Source organism: Siniperca chuatsi, linkage group LG4 (genome assembly GCF_020085105.1).
Source record: "Siniperca chuatsi isolate FFG_IHB_CAS linkage group LG4, ASM2008510v1, whole genome shotgun sequence".
NCBI classification, from domain to species: Eukaryota; Metazoa; Chordata; class Actinopteri; order Centrarchiformes; family Sinipercidae; genus Siniperca; species Siniperca chuatsi.
Window position 1 is genome coordinate 26036756 of NC_058045.1, and position 22683 is coordinate 26059438.

At 40.9% G+C, this 22683-nt stretch overlaps 3 protein-coding genes across 10 annotated transcripts; 2 read left to right on the top strand and 1 right to left on the bottom strand.

Moving 5' to 3' along the window:
* Nucleotides 1-48: 48 nt before the first annotated feature.
* prmt7 (protein arginine methyltransferase 7) lies at nt 49-11187 on the top strand. Of its 2 annotated transcripts, XR_006377599.1 has the most exons (18): nt 49-305; nt 1381-1417; nt 1845-1994; nt 2724-2832; nt 3072-3184; nt 3392-3621; nt 3725-3905; nt 3985-4112; nt 4865-5003; nt 5088-5171; nt 5278-5325; nt 5484-5573; nt 6530-6691; nt 6982-7056; nt 7339-7499; nt 7777-8635; nt 9270-9366; nt 10231-10260. XR_006377599.1 is itself a non-coding variant. In XM_044192181.1 (17 exons), the coding sequence occupies exons 1-17, from the start codon at nt 211-213 to the stop codon at nt 10387-10389; spliced, it is 2058 nt and encodes a 685-aa protein (XP_044048116.1). In that variant the 5' UTR covers nt 49-210; the 3' UTR covers nt 10390-11187. The 2 variants fall into 2 exon arrangements, 1 of the variants encoding a protein (XP_044048116.1); XM_044192181.1 differs by lacking the exon at nt 7777-8635 and having other exon boundaries at nt 10231-11187.
* Nucleotides 11188-11431: 244 nt separating this feature from the next.
* ciapin1 (cytokine induced apoptosis inhibitor 1) lies at nt 11432-15362 on the bottom strand. Of its 7 annotated transcripts, none has more exons than XM_044192187.1 (9): nt 15227-15362; nt 14280-14442; nt 13861-14004; nt 13473-13552; nt 13053-13221; nt 12705-12775; nt 12340-12461; nt 12089-12170; nt 11432-11975 (listed from the first exon to the last, which is right to left on the bottom strand). In XM_044192187.1, exons 2-9 carry the CDS (start codon nt 14434-14436, stop codon nt 11865-11867), a joined length of 936 nt encoding a protein of 311 aa, XP_044048122.1. In that variant the 5' UTR covers nt 14437-14442; nt 15227-15362; the 3' UTR covers nt 11432-11864. The 7 variants fall into 7 exon arrangements, with proteins under 7 accessions (XP_044048122.1, XP_044048121.1, XP_044048123.1 ...); XM_044192186.1 differs by having other exon boundaries at nt 15136-15266; XM_044192188.1 differs by having other exon boundaries at nt 14280-14438; nt 15136-15247.
* Nucleotides 15363-15507: 145 nt separating this feature from the next.
* coq9 (coenzyme Q9 homolog (S. cerevisiae)) lies at nt 15508-22501 on the top strand. Its single transcript, XM_044192182.1, has 9 exons — nt 15508-15663; nt 17164-17398; nt 18119-18254; nt 18623-18765; nt 19002-19086; nt 19219-19323; nt 21055-21210; nt 21636-21689; nt 22022-22501. Exons 1-9 carry the CDS (start codon nt 15606-15608, stop codon nt 22055-22057), a joined length of 1008 nt encoding a protein of 335 aa, XP_044048117.1. The 5' UTR covers nt 15508-15605; the 3' UTR covers nt 22058-22501.
* Nucleotides 22502-22683: the final 182 nt, after the last annotated feature.

Below are 22683 nucleotides of genomic sequence, written 5' to 3' on the forward strand. Positions count from 1 at the left end.
GAATAAAGGCAAATAATCCAAAAGATTAACGACGATAGTCACGTGACCCAAAGACTTTGTGATGTCACTGGGAAAGATGGCCGCTTCCGTTGGGGCAACGCTGCTTCTGTAATCAAATTCACTTTTGAATTTGTGTAGAATATTCTGGTAAAAAAACAGCTTTCATTTAGCCGTACGTCTTAGCGGAGTGTTGTAACACTTTTGGCAGAGATGAAGACCTTCTGTGGAAGAGCCAACCCGACCACTGGAGCTTTAGACTGGGTGGAAGAGAGTGAGGAGTACGACTACCACCAGGAGATAGCCAGGTAGCACCGAGTTTAGCATCACAGCACAAGCTGCACATAATTTAATGTTTTCTTGTCGTCGGTAAAAATTTGTAATACTGAAATTCATTATCAGCCCTCTGAAAACACGACAAAATCACTTGACAACAAAATTTAAAACGTGTAGATATAGCACAATGCTAATTTCCATCTTTTGTCCCTGGGCGTGTGTACAATAGACATATAACAATATTAAAACGATAATTGCACATAACACTAATAAATACACCTGTAGGACAGGCCAGTGCCTATACATTCAGAGAGGCATTAGCAGACCTCAATGGTAACATGGCTGTCTGTCTTTCAACCATTTTTTAACATTAGTGTTAAACTGAATCAAACTAATACATTTTCTAATATTTGTAGCGTTTCACTGTGTTGTTGCTGTAATTGAAAAAGCAGTTTGAGCAAATTTTGTCAGCAATGTTTTATATAACAGTCTCCCCTCGTTGATGATCTCGTTTGTCTTATTTCACCATTAGCAGTTAGAATGAATTGTTTAAGGGGTGGGGGCGCTAAACCATGCAGTATCTTATAAAGTAAACAAACATTGGTCATAAACAAAAAAATTCAAAGCTCAATATGTGGTATTTTTCAGATAATACTGCAATAGTGGTATGAGTTCGTTTTTTTGTTCAGTGCTTTAAGAGCTCGTTTAAACAGTTTAAAGTTGTTTTAAAGGCCTGTGACCAGGAGGTGCCACAATAACAGATAATTACGAATACATTGAAACGTATTAAACTATGTTTGATTTTCCCTGAGATATACTTGGTATGTTTTAAAAAAAAAAATTAAGTTAGAATCGATAAACAAGCCTAAATACGTCAAATGGGTAACAACTTCTACCTTTTCTCTTTTCACTAAGATCTCAGGATTAGGAGTGTTGACCTTTTTAATAGAGAAAAACATAGCAACAGTCTTGGACACATTTAAAGACAGACATGAGTGAAATAGCCATTCAGCTATTTTTTTTCCATAGCTCTTGTGAGCTTTAAAGCCGCTTGCTGTTTTGATTCAGAATGGACATATATGACTGTGTCATCTGTTTATATTTCAGGTCCTGTTATGCGGATATGCTACATGATCATGACAGGGTGAGAACATGACATCAACCTCTGCTGAAAGAATTAATTCACAACAGTCTGATGTTTGTAATGGAGCAGAGTTTTCTGTGGTGACGTAGTTAGTTCAAAGTAAAAGTATTTTACTGATGAAATATTAAAGTTGCACGATTGGACGCCCTCTGTATATAATTGTTGTTTATTGTGTGTGTGTGTGCTTTTTCACAGGGTATCAAAAATCTACACATGCTTAAAAATTATGTAGTTTCCTTTGGCTTAAGGCGTTAAAGCAGAATCTTTCTCGGTGAAAACAAAACCTCTGATAATAATGAATACATAAAAAACACATTGTGAAACTGGCGAGTGTATATACAGTTTATACTCCATTCATTAATATATTTTCTAGGAAATTCTCGCTCTTCTTCAGCATTGATGCATCTGATGTACTTTCTGCCTCCAGAATGAGAAGTATTACCAGGGCATCCGGGCAGCTGTAGCCAGAGTAAAGGCTCGTGGTGAGAAGGTTATCGTCCTGGACATCGGGACAGGAACAGGCCTGCTGTCCATGATGGCTGTCACTGCGGGAGCTGACTTCTGCTATGCTGTAGAGGTAGAGAAGCTCCTCCTGTATGTACTGGATGAGGACTGTACATTACCAAGGGGAATAGGTCCCACCCACTTTCCCCCATATTTTCACTATGTGGTATCTACAAAAAGATAGTAGATACTACAGTTTAGTTGTGAAAGTAAAAGTTCTGTAACGAGTAACTTAACAGCAGGCTGAAACGCCATGTTTTACTGCCCTTCCTGGTTGAAAGTTTGAGTTTTCGGGTACACCCAACAGTGATGTCATGGTACATCTGTGCACCACTGTAGCAAGGTGAGAAGTTAAACCTGGAGGTCAGCAAAATGTAGATTTTCAGGCGGTGTTAAGTTACTCTTTAATTTATATTACGCCATAATTTACTGAAAAACACCATGACAGGTATGTTCACACTGGAAAAATTACAAAATGAAGCTCTTAGAAATTTTGGCATGCATGCTAAATTTGCTTGTTTTTTGACTGTGCCATGATTGGACAATAGGGCTGCATTTTTGCTTGACAAATTACTTAAATGGTTAATTATCAACATTGTTGTTGATTCAATCATCATATCGATATTGTCGATCTACTTGTGGCCAATTAATCAACTAATCGCTTCAGCACTAACAGACTTTATTTTCCCTTTCACTATACAGTTCTCTGTCTTGTCACTAACTTCCTCTAAACACCTGTCAGTCTTAAATCCCAGAAATGATGCGGCTCCAGGTGACGTCTCTGTTCCCTTTGTGTCTGCAGGTTTTTAAGCCCATGGCTGTGGCAGCACAGTGCATTGTGGAGAAGAATGGCTTCTCTGAAAAGATCAAGATTATTAACAGACACTCCACTGATGTCACTGTGGGGCCAGGTCAGAGAGAAACACATACACACACACACACACAGCTGCACTATATGAATAAGGTGAATATGTTGTTTCTGTCACTGGTGGAAGCTGCATGCATCTGTGATTTTCTACAATTAAAAATGTGATTCTCTGTGAACTTGTGTGCTGAGAGAGGTCTGCAGACGAGAGCACAATGTTTGTTAGTATGTCTGTGTTGATGACAAATGTGTTGTGTTTGAACATACTGTTTGTATTTTATACAGATGGAGATATGCAAACAAAGGCCAATGTTCTGATCACAGAACTGTTTGATACAGAGCTGATTGGTGAAGGAGCCCTGCCCAGCTATGAACATGCTCACCAAAATCTGGTCCAGGTGTGTGTGTGTGTGTGTGTGTGTGTGTGTGTGTGTGTGTGTGACATTAATCTGTAGGTTTTACACTGGTCATGAACTTTCTCAAATGTGTTTTATACTAGAAAAGATAAATTCAGTCTGGCTAAAATAAAGTGCAGACAGCGTTGGTAAAATGTATAATCCCAGTTGGAGGTCTGATCTGTCTCCTCGTGTCCCTCCACCCTGCAGGAGGGTTGCGAGGCGGTCCCTCACCGGGCCACCGTCTATGCCCAGCTGGTGGAGTCGGAGCTGCTGTGGAACTGGGCTCAGCTGCAGCCGGTGCAGGTGGAAGGGGCCCATCTGGTCCCGCCATCCGCTGTGTGCCGCTGTGCTGGAGCTCATTCAGTGTGTGACATCCAGCTGAGCCAGGTGCCTCCTCACAGCTTCACCCCGCTGGGTCCTCTCTGTACCATGTTCAGGTATGAAAGTGAGAAACATGTTCTTCTTCTAGATTGTTTTCTCTCAACAACTGTTTTTCACATCTTGCTTTCCGTCCCTCTGCACTCCGTCCTTCCCTCTCAGTGTGGATTTCAGTAAGCCAGTAAGCAGCGCGTTCCAGTCCCACTCTTCCCAGTTTGTGGCTCAGTCTGGTGGTCGGGCCCAGGTCGTCCTGTCCTGGTGGGACCTTGACATGGATCCCAGTAGAAGCATTGTTTGCACCATGGCTCCCAGCTGGACATACCCACAGCCGAAGACAGCTCCGGTGAGTTACAGGACACGATGTCATGATGTTCTGAGTCAGGCACCCATCAGCCCCTGCTGATCGCTGTGGTGTGTTTCAGTGGCGGGACCACTGGATGCAGAGTGTGTACTTCCTGCCTGCGGAGAGCAGGGTGACAAAAGGAGAGGAGCTGAGTCTGACTGTCTGCCATGATGACTACAGTCTGTGGTACAGCCTGCAGTCTCACAGGTAACAGCTCAGAGACAACATACTGTATATTTCCTGCTTTACTTTAGAAATACTCTTTGAATCTGTGTCTCGGGCAGGACTGAATAGTTCACAAACAGCAACACTTGTTTTGCAAACCCACTGTGACAAGCTCTCCAAGTGTTACTGAACGAGGAAACAGTCATGGAATTGTAGCTATCGGTTGTTTTTATTTCTTTGAGCCAGACAATAGCCATTGTGTAAAACAAAATTCTAAAATGATGACAGATGTCGGTGCTGTCTGGTTCGACATGTAGTCTGCCACGTCTCTCTGCCAAGTCACAGCAAGAATATATGACTCTTTGATCGTTCGAAAAGCACACATTTTTTGTTTAAGTTCAAAACTCACTGATATTTTCCTCTGGGGACAATGAATATTTATTCATGGAAATCTAGCCAGTATTTTTCAGGATGTTCTGTCGTGGGCCAAAGTGTTGGTCGGTGGAGTGATGTCACTGGACAAAAAGTCAGGGGGTCACTAAAATCATTAGGAATCAGATTGTATGGAAGTCCTACCTGAGGAGCAAAAGGAAATCTTACTTAGAATAGGGTTAACACATAAAAAAAAACTCATTCAAACATAGGGTACAGTAATCTGAGTACAAATATTTTGGAGCTGAAAAACCATTAACCATAATACTACAAATACAGTCAGGTCTTTTTTGGTAGTTCAGGTGTCAAAGGCTAATTTCAGCGGCACGAGGTCTAAATGGTCTGTATGTGGATGTCCTCAGCCAACAGGACTCTCAGACTGAGGCTCTTCCCTCTCGGCCGTGTTGTACCTGCCAGGCGCACCTGGTTTGGAATCGCCCGCGTTTCGGTGAACTCAACGACAGACGGCGTACAGAGAGCTACGTCAGCGCGCTGCGCAGCGTAAGTGATGGCCAACCACAGTCAGAAGTGTCAGTGAATGAATGGATCTGATGGTTCTCTGATTACCTGCTGTGTTAACTCCAGGTCCTGAGGGAGGACAGTGTGTGTCTTAGCATCAGTGATGGAAGTCTGCTTCCTGTGTTTGCTCACATGCTTGGAGCCAAGAAGGTAATCTGCTTTGACCATGTGGGCACATACTGTACCTTTACAACCCAAATACCATACTTGGACTCTGTTATTGACTTGAATTTTTATTCTCTTGGCCTCTGCTTAGGTCCGAAGTTTGGAAAACTCCAGAATGTCTAAAAGGGTTATTGAGCAGGTAAATGAGAACTATTTAATGTACTACCTCATCTTTGAGAACTGACAGATGATCCTTGATATTTTTACACTTTTAGGTATATCAACACAAAAACACAAAACTCAATATAATAAAAAGGCTGTTTAAGAAATGCTGATGCTACGCATTTTTCTCTGCAGGTGTTGGAAGCCAACTCGATGAAAGGAGGTGTTGAGCTGCTGGAGATCAGGCCTGAGCAGCTGACCAGTAATGATCTAGGAGGTGAACAGGTACCTTTGGAACAAGCCTTTAGCATTGTTGTCTTCCACAGTGTCTTTGTTTATATTACAATTACTGGGTGGCAAAGTTGGAAATTCCATGGCCTACATATAGTGGCTTAGAGCTGCACTAATCAATATTTTATAATTCACAGTGTGAAAACACATCTTCATACTAAAGCCACAGGCTGTAACAATCAATGAAAAAGTGGAAGGCAAATTTGAAACACTTACATCAGTAATTGATTAAAAAAAAAACATTGTTAAAAAGTTTATGTTAAAATCCATAAAATACAAATGAAAGTAGAGAAAAAAGTTGTCGCTTGTAGTGATGAACCCACTAAGAATCATCACCAACTCTGGCGTTCCCCTAAGCTCTCTTTTAGCTCATTATTTTGTTTTTAAGGCCCGCAACTTTACTGTTTTGGTTAAGTCTCACAGCTCTTATCAACTCATTTCCAGCAGCAGCAGGCAGCTGTGTTCAGTGGAAAAAGCTTTGATAAACCCAGGGCATATTTCCTGCCCAGCACCAAACCGCAGATAGGTAAAGTTAGCGACTAGCTGGTGAAAACAGGTGAGCATTTAGCAAATATTTTCTCAGGTTAGTGGAGACCAAAAACAGCTAAAAGGAAAGTGAATATTGAATTTACATTCATCATCCTTGTCTGCTGGATGTGTAAATAGCTAGCATGTTTGCTAGCATGTCCACCATATCAACTTTATAAAGTGATAATATGTCAATGTTGTGTTTACAGCTTGTTCTACTGCCCCCAAGTGGCCAGTCAGTTAATACTGCTTTAACTCTTTGCTTTCCAGTTACCCAGCTGTATATTTGTTGGAATTTAACACATCTGATAACATTTGAAGCCAAAAATACCACTCAAATGCATTTTGTGCAATTTGGTCATCTAACAAAAGGTCAGAGATGTGTATCTCAGTGGAGTGAGTGTAAAGCATCTCCCCTACAGATTTCAGTCCTGATGGGTGAACCGTACTTCAGCACCAGCCTCTTACCCTGGCATTCCCTGTTCTTCTGGTACTGTCGGACCGCCCTGGCAGGCCTTCTCCGGCCCAACGCCACCATCCTGCCCTGCTCTGCCACACTTCACATGGTGGCTGTAGAGTTCCAGGTGAGACCGATGGGAATGTTTTCATACATGTTTTTTAATTAGTTGTAACAATGAAAAAGAAAGCATAAAGGGACGTCCATTATTGTTTTTTGTGGTATTTCAAAAAGATGTAATTTCTGTTTTGTGTAGGTCTGATATATACAGTGGTGTGAAAAAGTGTTTCCTGATTTCTTATTTTTTTGCATGTTTGTCACACTTAAATGTTTCAGATCATCAAACAAATTTAAATATTAGTCAAAGAAACACAAGTAAACAGTTTTAATTAATTTAGTCTTTTCCATGTTTGTTAGGATTTGTGGAGGATAAGAGCACCGTCTGGAACATGTGAGGGCTTTGATGTCACACCCATGGATGAAATGGTCCAGGTAAAATTGTTATGTATTAATTTTTCATTGTGGTCAGTTTTTACATCCAGTGTAATCTCCAGCTTACTGTGTGATATTTTCATTATGGAGAAGAAATGTCTTAATCAGAAAACAGAATCAATCTGTAAAAGAAAATGCATGACAGCTACATTCATTTTGTTTTTGCTTGTGTATTAGAGTTCAAGTTTAAGTCTGTTTTGACTTTCTCCTGTTTTTCTGAAATTATGTACTTTTTGAAAACTAATTCTTTTAAAAAATAACTCGCCACATCTGTACCTTCAGCGATCTCTGGATTTCCACGAGTCCCATGAGGCGGAGCCCCACCCTCTCTGGGAGTACCCGTGCCGTGCTCTGACCCAGTCCACAGCCGTCATGACCTTTGACTTCACACAGTGTGTCCCTAAACAGCCAATCAGCAGTCAGGGCTCACTGCCTTTTATAAGGTACTGAGTGTTCTTCTTTCAGTATGAGATCAAGAAAAATATACCAAATTATAAAAACAGTTTTATTCCAAGGTAAACAGTACTTACAAATAAAAAAAAAAAGACTAGAGCGTAGATTGTGAGTTTATAGTGACTAAATATTCATTTTGGGGTAAAGTGATCATTTAACACTGTTTACCCCAAAATGATTATTCATATATAGTATCATCTGTCCTGTCTCATAAACACTTGCTGGGTTTGCTGATGTCAAAGTATGTAAACAAATGCATGCCCCCAGTGACGCAAGTCAGGAAATGGTCTGGCCAATCAGAGCACGTTCCAGGACACCACCGTCGACGTCCCTGATGACATCAATGGATTCACTGAGTCGGTGGTGGATTTAATTTGTAACACCACAGAATCAACTGGACCCAAAACCACAGTTAAATCATTCCACAACCAGAAACCATGAATTACCAGAACCATCTGGGATGCCATAAACACACACATTACATCCCACAACTTAGGGCTGCAGGCTGGAAACATGGACAATAATAAAGCAGCAGCTTACAATGTAAGAAGAGCACTAAAGGAGGCAAAAAGGGATTACGGGAAGAAAGTGGAACTACAATTCCAGGAGGGCAATCCCAGGATCATGTGGCAAGGTCTAAGAACAGTGACAGATTACAAGCAGACAGCAAGACTAAGGAGCTGATAGTGGACTGTGGTAAGAAGCAAGGGAGGAACTACGCGCCCCTTTACATCAGCGGGTCCTCGGTGGAGAGGGCGGACAGCTTCTAGTACCTTGGTGTGCACATCACCGACAGCCTGACCTGGGCGCGGCACACTGACTCTGCGGTGAGAAAGGCAAGGCAGAGACTGTTTCACCTCAGACGCCTGAGGAAATTCTGGGTATCCCCTCAAATACTGAGGAATTTCTACTCCTGCAACATCGAGAGCATCCTGAAGGGGAACGTTACTGTCTGGTGCGGAAACAGCACCAGAGTGGTACGTTCGGCTGAACATACAATAGGTGGTGCCCTACCCTGCCTAAAGGATATTTACACCAGGCGCTGCAAGAATAAGGCTAGGAGAATCATTAAGGATCCCAACCACCCGGATAACTGCCTCATCTCCCTGCTGAGGTTGGGAAGAAGGTACCAGATACACCAGGCCAACACTGAGAGGCTAAGGAAGAGCTTCTGCTCTCAGGCCACTAGGATCCTAAATGAGGTCACTGCCTAAGACTGCAACCCCCCCCCCCAAATCATACACATATATGTATTACTATTCCTATTCTATTGAAACTCTTTTTAATGCCAATATTGAAGGAACGGGTGGGATTACATTTCACTGTGATTGTACCTTAAATGATTACAATGATGATTACATGATTACAAACAAACTTGTTTGATTGATTGATAAGAACCCAAACCAGAATTTTCTAAATAAATAATGTAGCCTGGTCTGATTAGCTTGTAGCCAAATGACTGCACTCTGTGTCCATATTGACCTCATTCAGTATTATGGAGTCTAAAGGAAGCAGTAGCTGTTATAGTCTGTGGCACTGGGTTGAATCTGTGACATCTGTTCACACATTTTAGAATTTGTTTCAGGAATCTGAACAGCTAGACCTTTATAAGTCTGAACGGCAGCAAGCTACCTCATTTAGTGTTCCACAGATAGACACAGTGTATAAGGAGCTTTTGTACTGAACTCTTCCTTCACATATTGTAGACAACACATTCTTATTGCAGAGGTGTTAACAGTCTGTTGAAATGTCTGTTTTAGGATTGGTCGTTGCCATGGTGTTGCGTTGTGGATGGAATATCACCTAACCGATGACATCACTGTCAGCGCAGGTCTGATTGGACCAGTCAGTGAGCAGGTATCACCACCTTCACCTATAGCCTCTCCTTAACATATTGATCATCTTTGTACCCTGAGCTTTTCTTACTTGCTGTTTCTTGTTGTCTGTTGCACTTATCTCACTCTACTAATCAATTACGGCTGCAACTAACAATTCGTTTCACTATAAAATAATCTGACAGCTATTTTCTCGATTAGTCATGTTGTCTGTTGCTCACTTTGTCCAACCAGCAGTCCAAAACCCAAAAACATCCAGACTCAAATGATTCACTGATTATCAAAGTAGTTGCTGATTAATTTTGTCGATTGACTAATCGATTAGTCGACTAATTGCTATGTGTATTTTCAGAATACTGTGCGTTCAGAAAGCATTCACTTTGACTGTTCTCACATTTTGTTATGGTGCAGAAGTCTGTGCCAGCTAAGCTCTGCTTTGCACTTGTTGTCATTGGTTGTCACTGTAGTTCATTATCTGCTCACTGAGCTACCCCATTGGAAGTTGGAGTCAGTACCTTTGACAATAGTTGTCCATGTAGTCTTTGTAAATGGTAGATAAGATAGATAATAGAGATAGATGGATGGCAGATAATCTAATATCACCAAGAGGAATGTACTTGAAGCCAAGTGTAACAGTGATATATTCAAAAATTGAAATCACAACCAAGCGAAAAAGCTCAGGAACCAGAACCTACAAAGAATGACATGAGGGCTTCAAAATAGTCCAACTGGCTGAATTTCCCATGTCTGTGCCTGTAACTGTCAAGTCACTCCGTGTTTGTCAAATGAAGAGCAATCATCAGTTGGTAGCATTAAGTTTAGGGACATGCACAGTAGAATTGTTGGTGTTCGACTTTCTGACAGATTTGCTGTGCCTTCCTTACAGGGTGAGTGTGAGTGGAGTCGACACAGGAAACAGGGAGTGTATTTCCTCAGGTCACCGTGGGAGAGCGCAGATGATGGCAGAGCCGCAGTGTCTTACAGCTTCACCTTTGAACCCAGTTTAGGAAACATTAAGATGGACTTCCGCGTCGAGTCTCAGTGATGTGGAGCAATCACTGACTGAAGAGCATTCTTAATACTGTGCTTTTTACCTCACACTACTGTTTGCATTCTGGGTGCATATTTAACATCTGTGGCTCAGCCAATATGGTTTTATTGTTCTGACTGAAGCAGCCATAACTCAATATCTGAAAAATTGTAATGTGACCATTATCATCCCCAAAACTGAACCAGAATTCAGTATTTTGTAGACTGTCCACCACATCTCAGAATGTTACCGATGGTAAGCTTAACAATTATAATAATTCATTTTAACGGCTTCCCATCAAATCCATCACATCAGAGCTGGATGTCACTAACTGGCTGATGGATATTCAGTCAGTTCAGTGCAATTAGGGATGCACAACAGTATGCGCAAGTATACTAAAGTAACCTATTAGGGTCGTTACAGCAACCGTGCCAGAGACAGCCAACATTTTGGGTGAATTAACAGGTCACTCGTCTAGCAAAGCCAAATGTGTTGTTCAAGAAATGTTTTATAAAGTTTTATATTGGTTGTCTAGTGTTTGGTGTCATTGTCAAGTTTTAATGAAGGAAGTTTACTTCTTTTTGAAGAACAGACAGCAGAGACGAGCTGGACCGCAACATCACTGCTGAGCTTTTCAAATCTATTAATAATAAATAAATTATAATGATCGATACTGTGTTCTCTGAGAACTGCCCATTGTCGTTTGCGGTGCCATTATCTTAACTGTTATGGAGTAATGTGCCGATATATATGAGAATGTACCATCAGATGACTATTACCCACATTCAGTGAAATAAATGCCTCTAAACATAAGTCTGGCTTTAGTTTATCGAATTAAATTGAAACACAAAAAGGCAACAACACGTCTTTTTGCTAAACTGTTTGCCTTTATATACATTAATAAGCTTGGACAGTTTGTATACTTTAAATGTACTGGTGAACATGATGTAGGTTTTCCTTTATACTGTAACTGACTGGTCATAAATAAAATTAATTATTACTATAATTATTATAGTGTAATGTAAATAGAACTTCAAAAAGAAGGAACAAGAACAAATGTATTTCAGTGCTTTTATGTATTTCCTAGAAACCTTCCAGGTAATTCAAACCACAGTTTGCATAATTAACAATAGGAGTAAAACTAATGACTGCATGCATTTTTTTCCCATTGAATTTTTGTCACTCTTGCACATTGTCAAAGCTGCATTGCCAAACTCAAATTAAGAAACTGACTTGCTTTTGTTGGTACATAAGGACATCAAACAAAATGATGTGTGTTGTAATTTCAAGAACTGAACACATCAAACAGAAGCCATCTCACTGAGCAGACAAACGGGCAGAAATCCTCATCACATCTGCAATGACGTCCACTGAAAAAGCAGCTTTAAACTCAGTGTTTTTGCAGAGGGAATCGTGTCTCAGGATGGATGGAAAAGAAAGGAATGTAACGTTTTGAAGCATGAGCTGTAGGATGTGTGAAATCGAGTGTTTCAAGCGTCTGTCAGTGTGTCGTTGTCCAGCACAATCTTCTCCCCTGGTTTGAACGCTGGCATCCCCATGTACGGGCAGCTGGCACATCGGAACGCATCACCAAGGTAACACTGCCACAGATGGAAACGAAAATCATTGAAATGATTATTTCTTCACACAGGTTAACAGGTTAGTATGATAGGAGAGGAAATGTGAGAATATGTAACAACCAAAATATACTTACACTTCCACATGAAGATTTTGGTAGGTTATTCTTCTGCGTTCCTTTACTCTCCTGCTCCAACTCCTCAGCAAGACCACATGTGCTACACAAACATACAACATATTGTATAATGTAATGTTTAAATGCTTTTCAAAGCACAGATAAATGTACAATAACATTTTGTACAACATTTTTGAAAGCCCAGCTCTTGTTATAGCTACCCACAATGTGGGTATATTACAGGTTTACAAACATTTGTGTGGTGACCTCACCAGTTCTTGCAGGCTTTCTTCTTCTTGCCGGCTCCCTCTCCACAGCTGGGTGCTTTAAGAGAAACTGGGTCAGGCTTCTTCAAGTCATCTTCATCCAGCAGAGCATCAGAGTCTATCAGGTCCTAGAGAGAAAGGGAACAGAAGGGACAAGAGAGACTCAGGAAGCAGTGTACAAAAAGACGTGTGCATGACAGTCTGAATTTCCTAAAGAAATATATCAGCATGACTTAACAGAACATTTGACTACAACATGTGAGGTGGTACGCTGCGGTCAAGGGAAAATGTGTCCCTCCTTAGTGAGCTGGCCAAACTGTATTTAATGAGTCTTTACAATAGGACACAAAGATACAAAATTCATAACTCACCACATCATCCATGTCATTGGCTGACAGCGTCCACATTTTGACAGTGTTGGGATCCAGAGCAGGTTTCTCTGCTGAAACCAGACGTTTGCAAATATTAGCTTCACATCAACTTTCATCTCCACAAGCAGCTGCACAAAGTTTAACTGGAGCTGCTATTTTTAGGTATGTTGGACTGCAAAGTACAATCTCAACTCTCTCCATACTATCTCTACAACCTAAACTGATGGAAAAGCCATCAAGGAAGGAAGGAACAAACCTCCCAACAGACACAGAATGATCTCCTTGAATTTAACCGATGTGGACAAAAATACGTTTAGAAAAACAAGAAAACTGGGCTTATAAACCTACCCGGTTTGGGCGTCTTTTTCCCGAATGACAGTTTAATCTGGCTGGATGATCCCACCTCATAGTTGGGTTTGGAGGCAGATATGCGGACTCTAGACAGAGTGTTTCCTTGGTAACCAGTTGCCGTCCTGAGGGAGCTCAACGCCTCGGGACTCAGTTCTGCTTGACTGAGCTGGATGGAGAGGAAGCAAAAGAGTCAACAGGTCAAAAAGGATTTAACTGGTGCAGATGTTTACCCTTTCGGATATAAGATTTATTTTATGTGGTGGACCACGGGATTACGTTTTAAACATATTCTAGCCTGTACATTGTGGTTTGGTAAGTGTAACACTTCCCTCTAATGCATGTATAATAGTGCAGATTGTAGTGCTTTTTTTTTTTTTTTTTAGGTTTTACGCTCTGTGTGTGAACCCACCCACTCACCTCTGTCACTGACATGAAGCCCGACAACTTCAGAGCTGACATCAGCTTCTCAGCAGTCCTCACACTCTGCGCCTCAGCTCCTGAACACAGAAAAAAACAAGTCAAACAAACTAACACAATCGTATCCTACACACATGAAATAAATTATATTAAAGATTTATGGATGAGCAATTCAATTTCATTATTTGAGGGGATTATATCAGTGTTAAACATAATGCTGTGTACCATTTTAGTGACATGAGGTGACTCCATCTTGGAAGACGTGAGGTTCAAAAATGCTCTTTCCTCTTATGACTTCAAATTCCAACATAAAAAGGTGCATATCATATCCTTTTCGGTCTTTAAACATCTATGTAAAAGAATTTAGAACAACACTTTTCTCTCTCACCTGTAACTGCTTCATCCAGAACCAGCTTCCCACCAGGTTTGAGCACTCTGGCCATTTCTGCTAGAGTCTCTGAACTGTGGATGGAGGAGCTGTCAGCCAGAAGGCAAGAGAGCACCCAGTCAAAGGTGGACGCTGAATGGGAGGCTGAGAGGAGAGGAGAGGACAATTTTACTCCTGACTTTCGATTCATGCCCTCCTGTGTATAAAAGATGTCACACTCTGTGCTGAACCCATTCGCTCACTTCTGCCAGAATTGTATTTCTGATAACAGGATAAATCACAGCATCTTCTGTACAATCATGGTGATAAAACACTCTTCTCAGTTGCATACTTTGTGATTCAGGCTAATAAAGTAAGTGTTTTTACATTAAAAAACATCTTGCCTAGTGTATCTTAAAATCAGGTGAAGAGCCACTCACACAGCAATAGTCTGTCCATGTTCTCCATTGAGACTTTGCCATCGGCACCAACAATGGCACCCAGTTCCTCTGCATACTGTTTCAGGGCTGCTGGTGCTGAGGGCTGAGTCCAAACCAACAGCACATTGTGTCCTGCCTTGATGCCAAGGTCTGCCATGACTTCCTGGAGAAAAGTACAGATTTCTTGAAGTTGTTATACTTGTTATGCTTCTCTGCCTGTTTGTGGATCATCTGAAAGTGAGGACACGTGTCTGTTACTGGAGATGATCCAACCAGACCAACAGGAATGGCCAAATTGATATCACAGTAACGTGACGACCATCATGTTTAATAAATACATGGATTACGACAGCCCGTTTTAGCCACGACCCAAAAACATACCATAAAACCAGAAGTCAGTCGGTCCCATGAAAAAAATTAGGTGACCTTGAGATTATTGTGTTGTTATCATAAGAACAGCACAGCTAGCCGTTCGTTGCTAGCCCACTGTAATAACTAATAGTGTTACAACATTTTTAACAAAATACTGGTATTAGCATGTGAAAACGGTGGGATGGTCTGGAAGCTTCTCTCTAGTGTTATTAGCCCAAAGTCACTTCTCTATAACGTTAATACATAGTCAAGAAATGTGGTTGTTTGTTTCAGCTTTAGTCTTAAAATACAAAAGGGTTTAACGCGGCTATCTACTAGTTAGCGGATTAGCTTGTCTGTTGACACAGGTGAAAAGCATAGGTTAGCTTTACATAAAGCAAACAGCGTGACGCAGAAGACGCCGGTGCTTATCAAGTTCATAAGCACGTTGTTAACACTGGGAGAGTCCGGTACACGGCTACCCAAAAAAACTAAATATACTCACGTTTTTGTATGATTGTTTTCAAAAACTTTGGGTGGTTACTGAAATTACTGAAAAAAACAATTCAATCGAATGAACTCAGTTATCTACTCACCAGATATGGAAGTTTCACTGTCAAGGTACACAAAGTAAGAAATAACGTTTCCGGTTTGAATTTTCAAAATAAAATCCCTGTGAATGTGTTCTGGTCTAACGTTTTGGCCATTCAAAGTATCAGGTGAAAATGTCGTAGGCTATATATTTTAGGAATAAAATGAAGTAATTCAGACACAAAAAAAATCGCATACCACAATTTCTATTGTTGTTTGTTTCCATTTACTCGTATGAAAAAGTAATTTTCATGCGTTTTAGATTGAAGCATTCTTGTTTTCCGGTTTTGTTCTTGCTAGCTTGATTAGTTTGTATTTCACATCTGAGTCGCGCTAAAGTGACGCAGCTGTGTCTAAAAAAAAAACCTCTCAGTGCAGCTGAACATGGCGGCGCTGCTGAGAGGTTTTCGGGCTGGAAGGGCACTTCGGGGGCTGGGCGGCGGTAAGACATGACTAACTTTCTGTGTTGTCGTTGGGTTAGGGTTATTAATGAACAGCCTGGGAAACTATTCCTGTAATGTCCATTCTTTCGGTTATTTGTTGCATGAAGTGAATACGAGCCAGTGTTGACGTTAGCTATCCGTGCCAAAGTCACTTGTTACATACGGTGATCATAAAGGACAGAATTGAGCAACCTAATGTTGCCCAATTAATTAATAATTGTGATTTGACAGGTGTTTAGATTTGTTAGACCTCAATAGTTAAACATGCATTTCATGGTAAACAAGTTCCTGCAACTGGGGGGCGTCTTCTCTCTGGTTATACAAGCTGTCAAAGTATATATAGCTTGGTCAACTTAAAAGCACTTTGGTATTTACATATTAATTTGGTTTGCAGTGGAACAAAACTAAACGGCATAAATCATACAATACGCAGGACAATATTATTGGCACCTTTTTAGAAGTTGTAAGAAATACCTGGAAATCAGGCAGGTGATTCCTCTGTAGTTTGTACTTGCAGGTGTCTGCATTATTCAGAGGATTTAAGGGTCCACCGCTCACCTGACTGAAACGCCATGCTAGGTCCTCTAGGGACAAATTTTATCAAGTGGTACAAAAAATAACTTCTGCACACTCTATATAATTATATTAATTTAATTATATTATACTGTATATGCAAGGCAGACATTTTGTCTTGTATGCCTGAAGATGGTCTATGACCAAAAACGTAGTGTGCAGGTTTAGTGTGTGGATGTTCGTTCTTGTGTCGGCAATATAAAAATCATTCAACCATTTTAAATGAAGAAGGGCTGAATCTCAATCTGCTGTTTTACGTCACTGTTGTGTACCACGCTGAACACAAAGAGGAAAAAAAGAGAAGAAATGCACACAAAAGGTTGCAGCAAAGAATCAAAAAATGTCTACTCTACACAACGTTTTCAAGAACTTGAGGCACGTGGCTGCAAGAGAAAAGCTGATGAAAGATTACGGTGAAGTGGAAATAAGTGGAGGGGAAAGAGCCTGAAGCAACAGTCAGACACATTTGCACAAGGGGCACCAGTTTAAACTTGCATCAGTTCCCCACCCTGCAAAAGTGGTCCAGGAAGGACACCACTGCTATGAGTGAGACCTAAAAAAGCCCAAATGAGTTTTGTGACAGCTGAACAAGCTAAAATCATGTACTACAAGAATGTACTAAATTAGAACTTTTTGGTAAAACACATAATTTCCGTTTACAGAAAGACAAACAAAGCGGGAAACACAGTCAAGCACGCTCAGTGTTGCCTCTGGTGCCGGCTAGACTCCCTTGAAATGGCGTCATGAAATGTGGAGCACATTTAGAACATTTTTGTGTCCTTGTAGGAGATCATGGGTCTTTGAGCAGGACAATGACCTGAAAGCTCCTAGTAATTCAAGTCTAAGCATTGGACTGTTCTGAAGTGGCCAGAAATGAGTCTAAATCCAATTCATGTAGAAGCTAATGAAAATATTTCTCCCTACAGTGGTGGCTGTACCAACAGCAACAACCCCCCAGTGCAGCAGCCTGAGAAGAGGCTTCCACCGTGCAGCACTGAGGCTTCAGGATGAATCCAAATCTGACAAACCCCCCTCCTCCTCATCCACAACCTACCATGAGCACCACACGGTTCACTCTGCCGAACAGCACACAGCAGCAGCTTCCCAGGAGGACTCAACATGTCACCCAGCAGCTGAGGAGGCTTTCAGGCCAAACACCAGGTCAGTCAGCACAAACATCCTTAGATATAAGAGTTGGCAGTGTAATTGAAGATCTATGTGTTGGTAAACATATGATTGTGGTGTACAGTTCTGATTGATTGATTAAGTTAATTATTCCAAAGGGAAATTGCTTTGCAGTGCGCAAAATAATTTAACATACACAATAACGCAGTAACATAGTAAAAAAACAATCAGCGGGCAGTCAGAGACCTCATGCGCACATGGCAGACACCCACAGAAAACAGTACACAATGCTACACAGCGCTGACCAGACCTGTTAGTATGAGTGCAAAGACGCAGCAGCGCAGAAATATATAAAACAAAAAGAATCTCATCCACCAGACTCATGTTGGCAAAAGTGTGTGCGCACCTTTCCCCAGTGCTGCAACTTGCGTGTGTTTGTTATGTAATGCACTGGCTGAAGGGATAAAGGAAATCCTTGTGACTTTTGCAACTGGGGACCCGAAGACGTCAGACTGATGAAAGAGCCTGAAGCTCACTGAACAAGGGATGATGTGGGTGAAGTAACACATCTTCAGTTTGCGAGAGGGCACGGGTTTTGCAGATGTCACTGCCTTGCTTACTGACCTCACCTTACAGGACTTCTGAGTACTGAAGTTCAAACGGTTACCCCCCCTGATGCAAGAGAGCTATTCTTGACCTCAACTCATGTCATGTTCATTCATGCTGAAGCATCCCTTTTTATGTGTCTGTGGAAAGTTACCAGGACCAGGGCGGAGAGCAGGGTGAGGAATACGAAACAGAGGAGCAGCTTCAAGCTCGAATCCTGACCGCTGCTCTGGAGTTTGTCCCGCAGCACGGCTGGTCGATGGAAGCCATAGCGGTCGCTGCTGAGGTGAGCTGCTGCTGTTAAAAGGAAAAGTGAAGTAGCTTTAGCACAAACACAACTAACAGTCAGAGCACAAAATTGGTATTGTTATATAAGGTTTTATCGCACTTTTAGCACCTTTTTAAAGCAAGACTATTTCTTCCACTTACACCGAGACCTTTGTTGCATGTTGTTCCCCATCTCTCATATCATGTCAGCTCTCCACTGTCCAGTCTCTGATAAAGACATAAAAATACCCAGAAGTATTTAACTATAACCCAACTAAGAATAGAAAATAAATTATACGGAAACTAAGTTGTGAAATGAGATTAGAGTTCGTCTCTGATGATTATTATTCGGCTAATGTTGCCTGTGTGTTGTTGTGTTGGTACCAGACACTTGGCCTGTCCTCTGCTTCCACTGGTATGTTCCATAACGGAGCTGGAGACTTGGTCCTACATTTCATCGCCCAGTGCAACTCACAGCTGACAGAGATCCTGGCTGAACAACACAACCAGGTCCAGCTGGGCCAGGCAGAGTATGTATATACACACACACCTGCAGTCTAATGATTCTACACTTAAAATGCAAATTCACTTAACTTTTTACAGCCTAATCTCAGGCATTTCACAAAAAAGGCATTCTGTTTTTTACTCATGAATACCTGAAGTTGGTCATTTACAGTCTGCTCTTTTTATAAGCTGTAAAAACTCTGTTACAGTTAGAGCCCCAAAGGGAAAACTGCAGATTTCAGCTTTGACAACTGTGTTGCAGACCAAAGAAGACTGCTGACTTTCTAAGAGATGCTGTAGAGACCAGACTGAGGATGCACATCCCCTACATTGAATCATGGCCACAGGTATGGTGTGTGCATGATGATGAGTCACAGCAGAGATGAGCAGAAGCAACAGTCGACCTCTGTGTCTTCTCTCATTTGTTTACTCTCATTACTGACAGAGATCAGGACTTGACTTTGTGTGTGTGTCCTCAGGCGATGAGCATCCTGCTCCTTCCTCACAACATCCCAGACAGCCTGAAGCACCTCTCCACCCTGGTGGACGACATCTGGTACTACGCCGGAGACCGATCCACAGACGTGAGTGGATGTTATCACCCTCGATCCCCTTCTTCTTCTTCTGCTGCTGCTCATACCTTCCTGTCCCCCTTTCATCACCACCCCCACAATATCAGGCCTGCCACCTCCCAGGTTACTCCCCCCCACCAACACCTGACTATGTCCCTGTTTATGCCATGGCCATAGAAATGACTTGTTATTGATTAGCTGGCAGGTGCCACTTTTAATAATGTATATCTGTACATCTTATAGCTCCAATCAAAAGTTGAATCATCACTGATGAGTTTCAGTTCTCCTGTTTTCCCTTTAGTAAGGTGCCATGGTTTAAGCATGATAATGCATTCTGAAATGTCTTAATATTGGGAAATAATGGACTAAGTGTTCTTCACCTCAGCTTCATCGATTATTATCTTATATTGGGACACCTCATCATAGATCTGTTCCTGCTGCCTTTACAGCCTAATAGTAACGTTAGAAGTGGTTTGTGTGACACTGGCTTTAGTCTAAATGATTGCCATATTTTAATTGCTTGTATTTTGAAAAATAATAATCCTGTTATCCACCATATTTTAATAAGGAAAAAGTGATTTTCTATTTCTATTCTGTTGCACACCTTAACACACACTTCCTGTTAATATACATTGCCGAAATGGTGCAGATTCATGAACAATGCAAAATAAAACTAAGAGCTATTGAACAACATTACTAACTCCAGGTTGTGCATTTGGAAGGTAATATATTGGCATGAATTACAGTAGGATGGATAATAACTGTAACCATCTGCAAGTGTTGTCACAGCTGCAGTTTTATCAATTCATAAAGCAGCGCTCCAAAATAAAAATGTGGTAGCAAAGTGGCCTCAGTGCTGCAGCATGTTTTTATTTTAGACTGCCAATATTCAAAATGAAATGATGTTGGTTCGTTAGATGGCACCTGGTCAACTGTGAGAGAGCACGTCTCCTGAATCTGACATATCTGTAGTTTGTTAGTCAAATCAAAGACGTTTTTGAACTTTATATGTAGCAGACAAGGAAAATCTGTGGACACAGTACCTTAACAAAAACTTTGCAACATCATTTGCTACAGCTACTTTTGAGTGCCCACGCTTTGCTTTTTCCATTTACACAGCTGCCCTGTCTTCTCATTCAGCCCTGTGCTTCTGAATGATGTAGCGCTGCAACAATTTATTTTCCTTATCGATTAATCTGCAGATTAGTAACTTAATTAATCGATTCATCGTTTGGTTCATAAATTGACAGGTGACATCTTCAAATGTCTTGTGTTGTTGACCAACAGTTAAAAATTCAAAGATTTTCAATTTACTATGATATAAAACAAAGAAAAGCTGCAAATCCTCACATTTGAGAAACTTACACCAGAGAATTTTTGGTGTTTGTGCTTGAAAATTTTATTAAAAGATTAATTGATAATCAAAAAAGTTACAGATTAATTTTCAATCGATCAATTAATCGACTAATTGTTGCAGATTTAAAATGATGTGCCTCCTTGAACAGGTTGAAATTCTTTCTCAGATGAAGGTGTACGTATGTTTTTTGGGTTGAAATTGAATTCTCCTCTGTGTCTATATTTCTTCTCTTATCTTTTGTTGCTGTTGCACGTTCTTGTATTTTTATTTATTGGATTCTGTACATGTAACGTGTTTTAATCTAAGGCACATTGAGTTTAAAATTACATTGCCTTTGCTCTGTCAAAAATGTATTTTATGAACTTTCCGTACCATCCCTTTTGTAGATGAACTGGTACACCAAACGGGCAGCGCTGACGGGCATCTATAACACCACAGAGCTGGTCATGGTCCAGGATTCCTCTCCAGACTTCCAGGACACCTGGAACTTCCTCGACAACCGGATTCAGGATGTAGTCAACATGGCCACCACCGCCAAACAGGTAGAGTGCACCGCATATAGCATTAAAGAGTTTAACAAAGGGGTGAACACATGATGTGTGGTCATTGAGGAGTTGTTTTAAGACTCCTTTTGATACTTATGTAGGGATACCCACCTCTCCTATGTTTCCTAACTTTACCTATCAGTGGAATAATTACATAACTGACCTCAGATTGAGTGTCCTTAGAAACTGTCATTCTCCTCCCACTGCACAACCTGGATTGGCCTGAATATGGGGCCAAATGCAAAGGAAAACGTCAAACTGAAAGATGAAGATGCTTTGATCCATAAAACCCAGGTTCAGTACAAAGAGTTCAGAATGTGGGCAGTGAAACATAGATTCAGATGTTAACCTGTATTTCGATGACATTTGACCTTATTCCTCAATCACATGTTGTAAGTTGTGTGTTCCACTTTGTTCTGTAGGTGCAGTCGACTGGTGAAGCAGTGGTGCAGGGGCTCATGGGAGCAGCTTTTACTGTAAGTCTTTGCCTCTTGTTCATCATTTGGATGCACTCTTCTTTTCAAACCCTCTGCACCTATATTAGCAATCATATTATACCCTATACACACAGTCCAGTAGTCTATGCTCTTAATTTGAAACCTTTCCTCGTGACTGCACGGATATCAGTCATGATTTATGAACTGAATTTCTGCGTGAAGATTTTTTGTGATATATACATTCAATGCGTTTTAACGAGGTAAAGCTGCAGGAGCTCTGCATTTTACAAAATTTGGATTGCTTAAAAAATATGTAAGACATTGAAATGTATTGATAGAAATGTGGCTGATGTCTGTCTTGTGTTTTCCAGCTGAAGAACCTAACAGGAATGAACCAGAGGCGATGATGTAAAACATCTCTCACTCACACTGATCCTGACCGTCTGGCTTGTCATGACCTGAAGATAAATTTTCTTTTAGATCTTACCCCTGATTATCTGTATGAGTCTGAAAGTATTGGATTGTGGCTTTTATTCAGCAAGAGAAAGCTATTATTTGTCACAGGCCATAAGAATCTGTTTATCTGCAGGACCAGTGACTTTGTCTTCACTCTCCTGCTCAGATCAGTTTTCCCTTTGTATAAAAGTTCACAGAGATCTGTAATTTTGTTGTTGAATCAAGACTTTAGTAAAGTAGTTATTATTATGTATTTAAAATTTTTGTTTGTGTTTTCATTATCTGATTAAAATGGAATCAGTCATCAACTATAAAGGCTGAAGTCAAGCAAACTCAAGTCAAAATGTTTGACTTGGTATTGAAAAAGATAGTGTGGCAATAAAGCGTAAACTGCAGCATTTTTACTGGGATTGTCAAATTTTCTTTACAAACAAAAACTTGTGCCATGAGAATCAATGAAATATAAAACGATTACATTCTGTATCTTAAGAAAAAAAAAACGATGATCACTTTTATTTTGAAAAAGAATTCCCACGCATCCATGACCCGGATATTAAATGAAGACCCGCCCCGTGCC

Coding starts and splice junctions, on each gene's coding strand:
- prmt7 (XM_044192181.1), top strand. CDS start 211: ATGAAGACCTTCTGTGGAAGAGCCAACCCGACCACTGGAGCTTTAGAC. Junction 7,057..7,338: donor CCATGGATGAAATGGTCCAG/GTAAAATTGTTA, acceptor CTGTACCTTCAG/CGATCTCTGGATTTCCACGA. Junction 9,367..10,230: donor TTGGACCAGTCAGTGAGCAG/GTATCACCACCT, acceptor CCTTCCTTACAG/GGTGAGTGTGAGTGGAGTCG.
- ciapin1 (XM_044192185.1), bottom strand. Junction 12,171..12,339: donor AAGAAAGCCTGCAAGAACTG/GTGAGGTCACCA, acceptor ATGTTTGTGTAG/CACATGTGGTCTTGCTGAGG. Junction 11,976..12,088: donor CAAAATCTTCATGTGGAAGT/GTAAGTATATTT, acceptor CATCTGTGGCAG/TGTTACCTTGGTGATGCGTT.
- coq9 (XM_044192182.1), top strand. CDS start 15,606: ATGGCGGCGCTGCTGAGAGGTTTTCGGGCTGGAAGGGCACTTCGGGGG. Junction 19,087..19,218: donor ACATTGAATCATGGCCACAG/GTATGGTGTGTG, acceptor GTGTGTCCTCAG/GCGATGAGCATCCTGCTCCT. Junction 21,211..21,635: donor TGGCCACCACCGCCAAACAG/GTAGAGTGCACC, acceptor TTTGTTCTGTAG/GTGCAGTCGACTGGTGAAGC.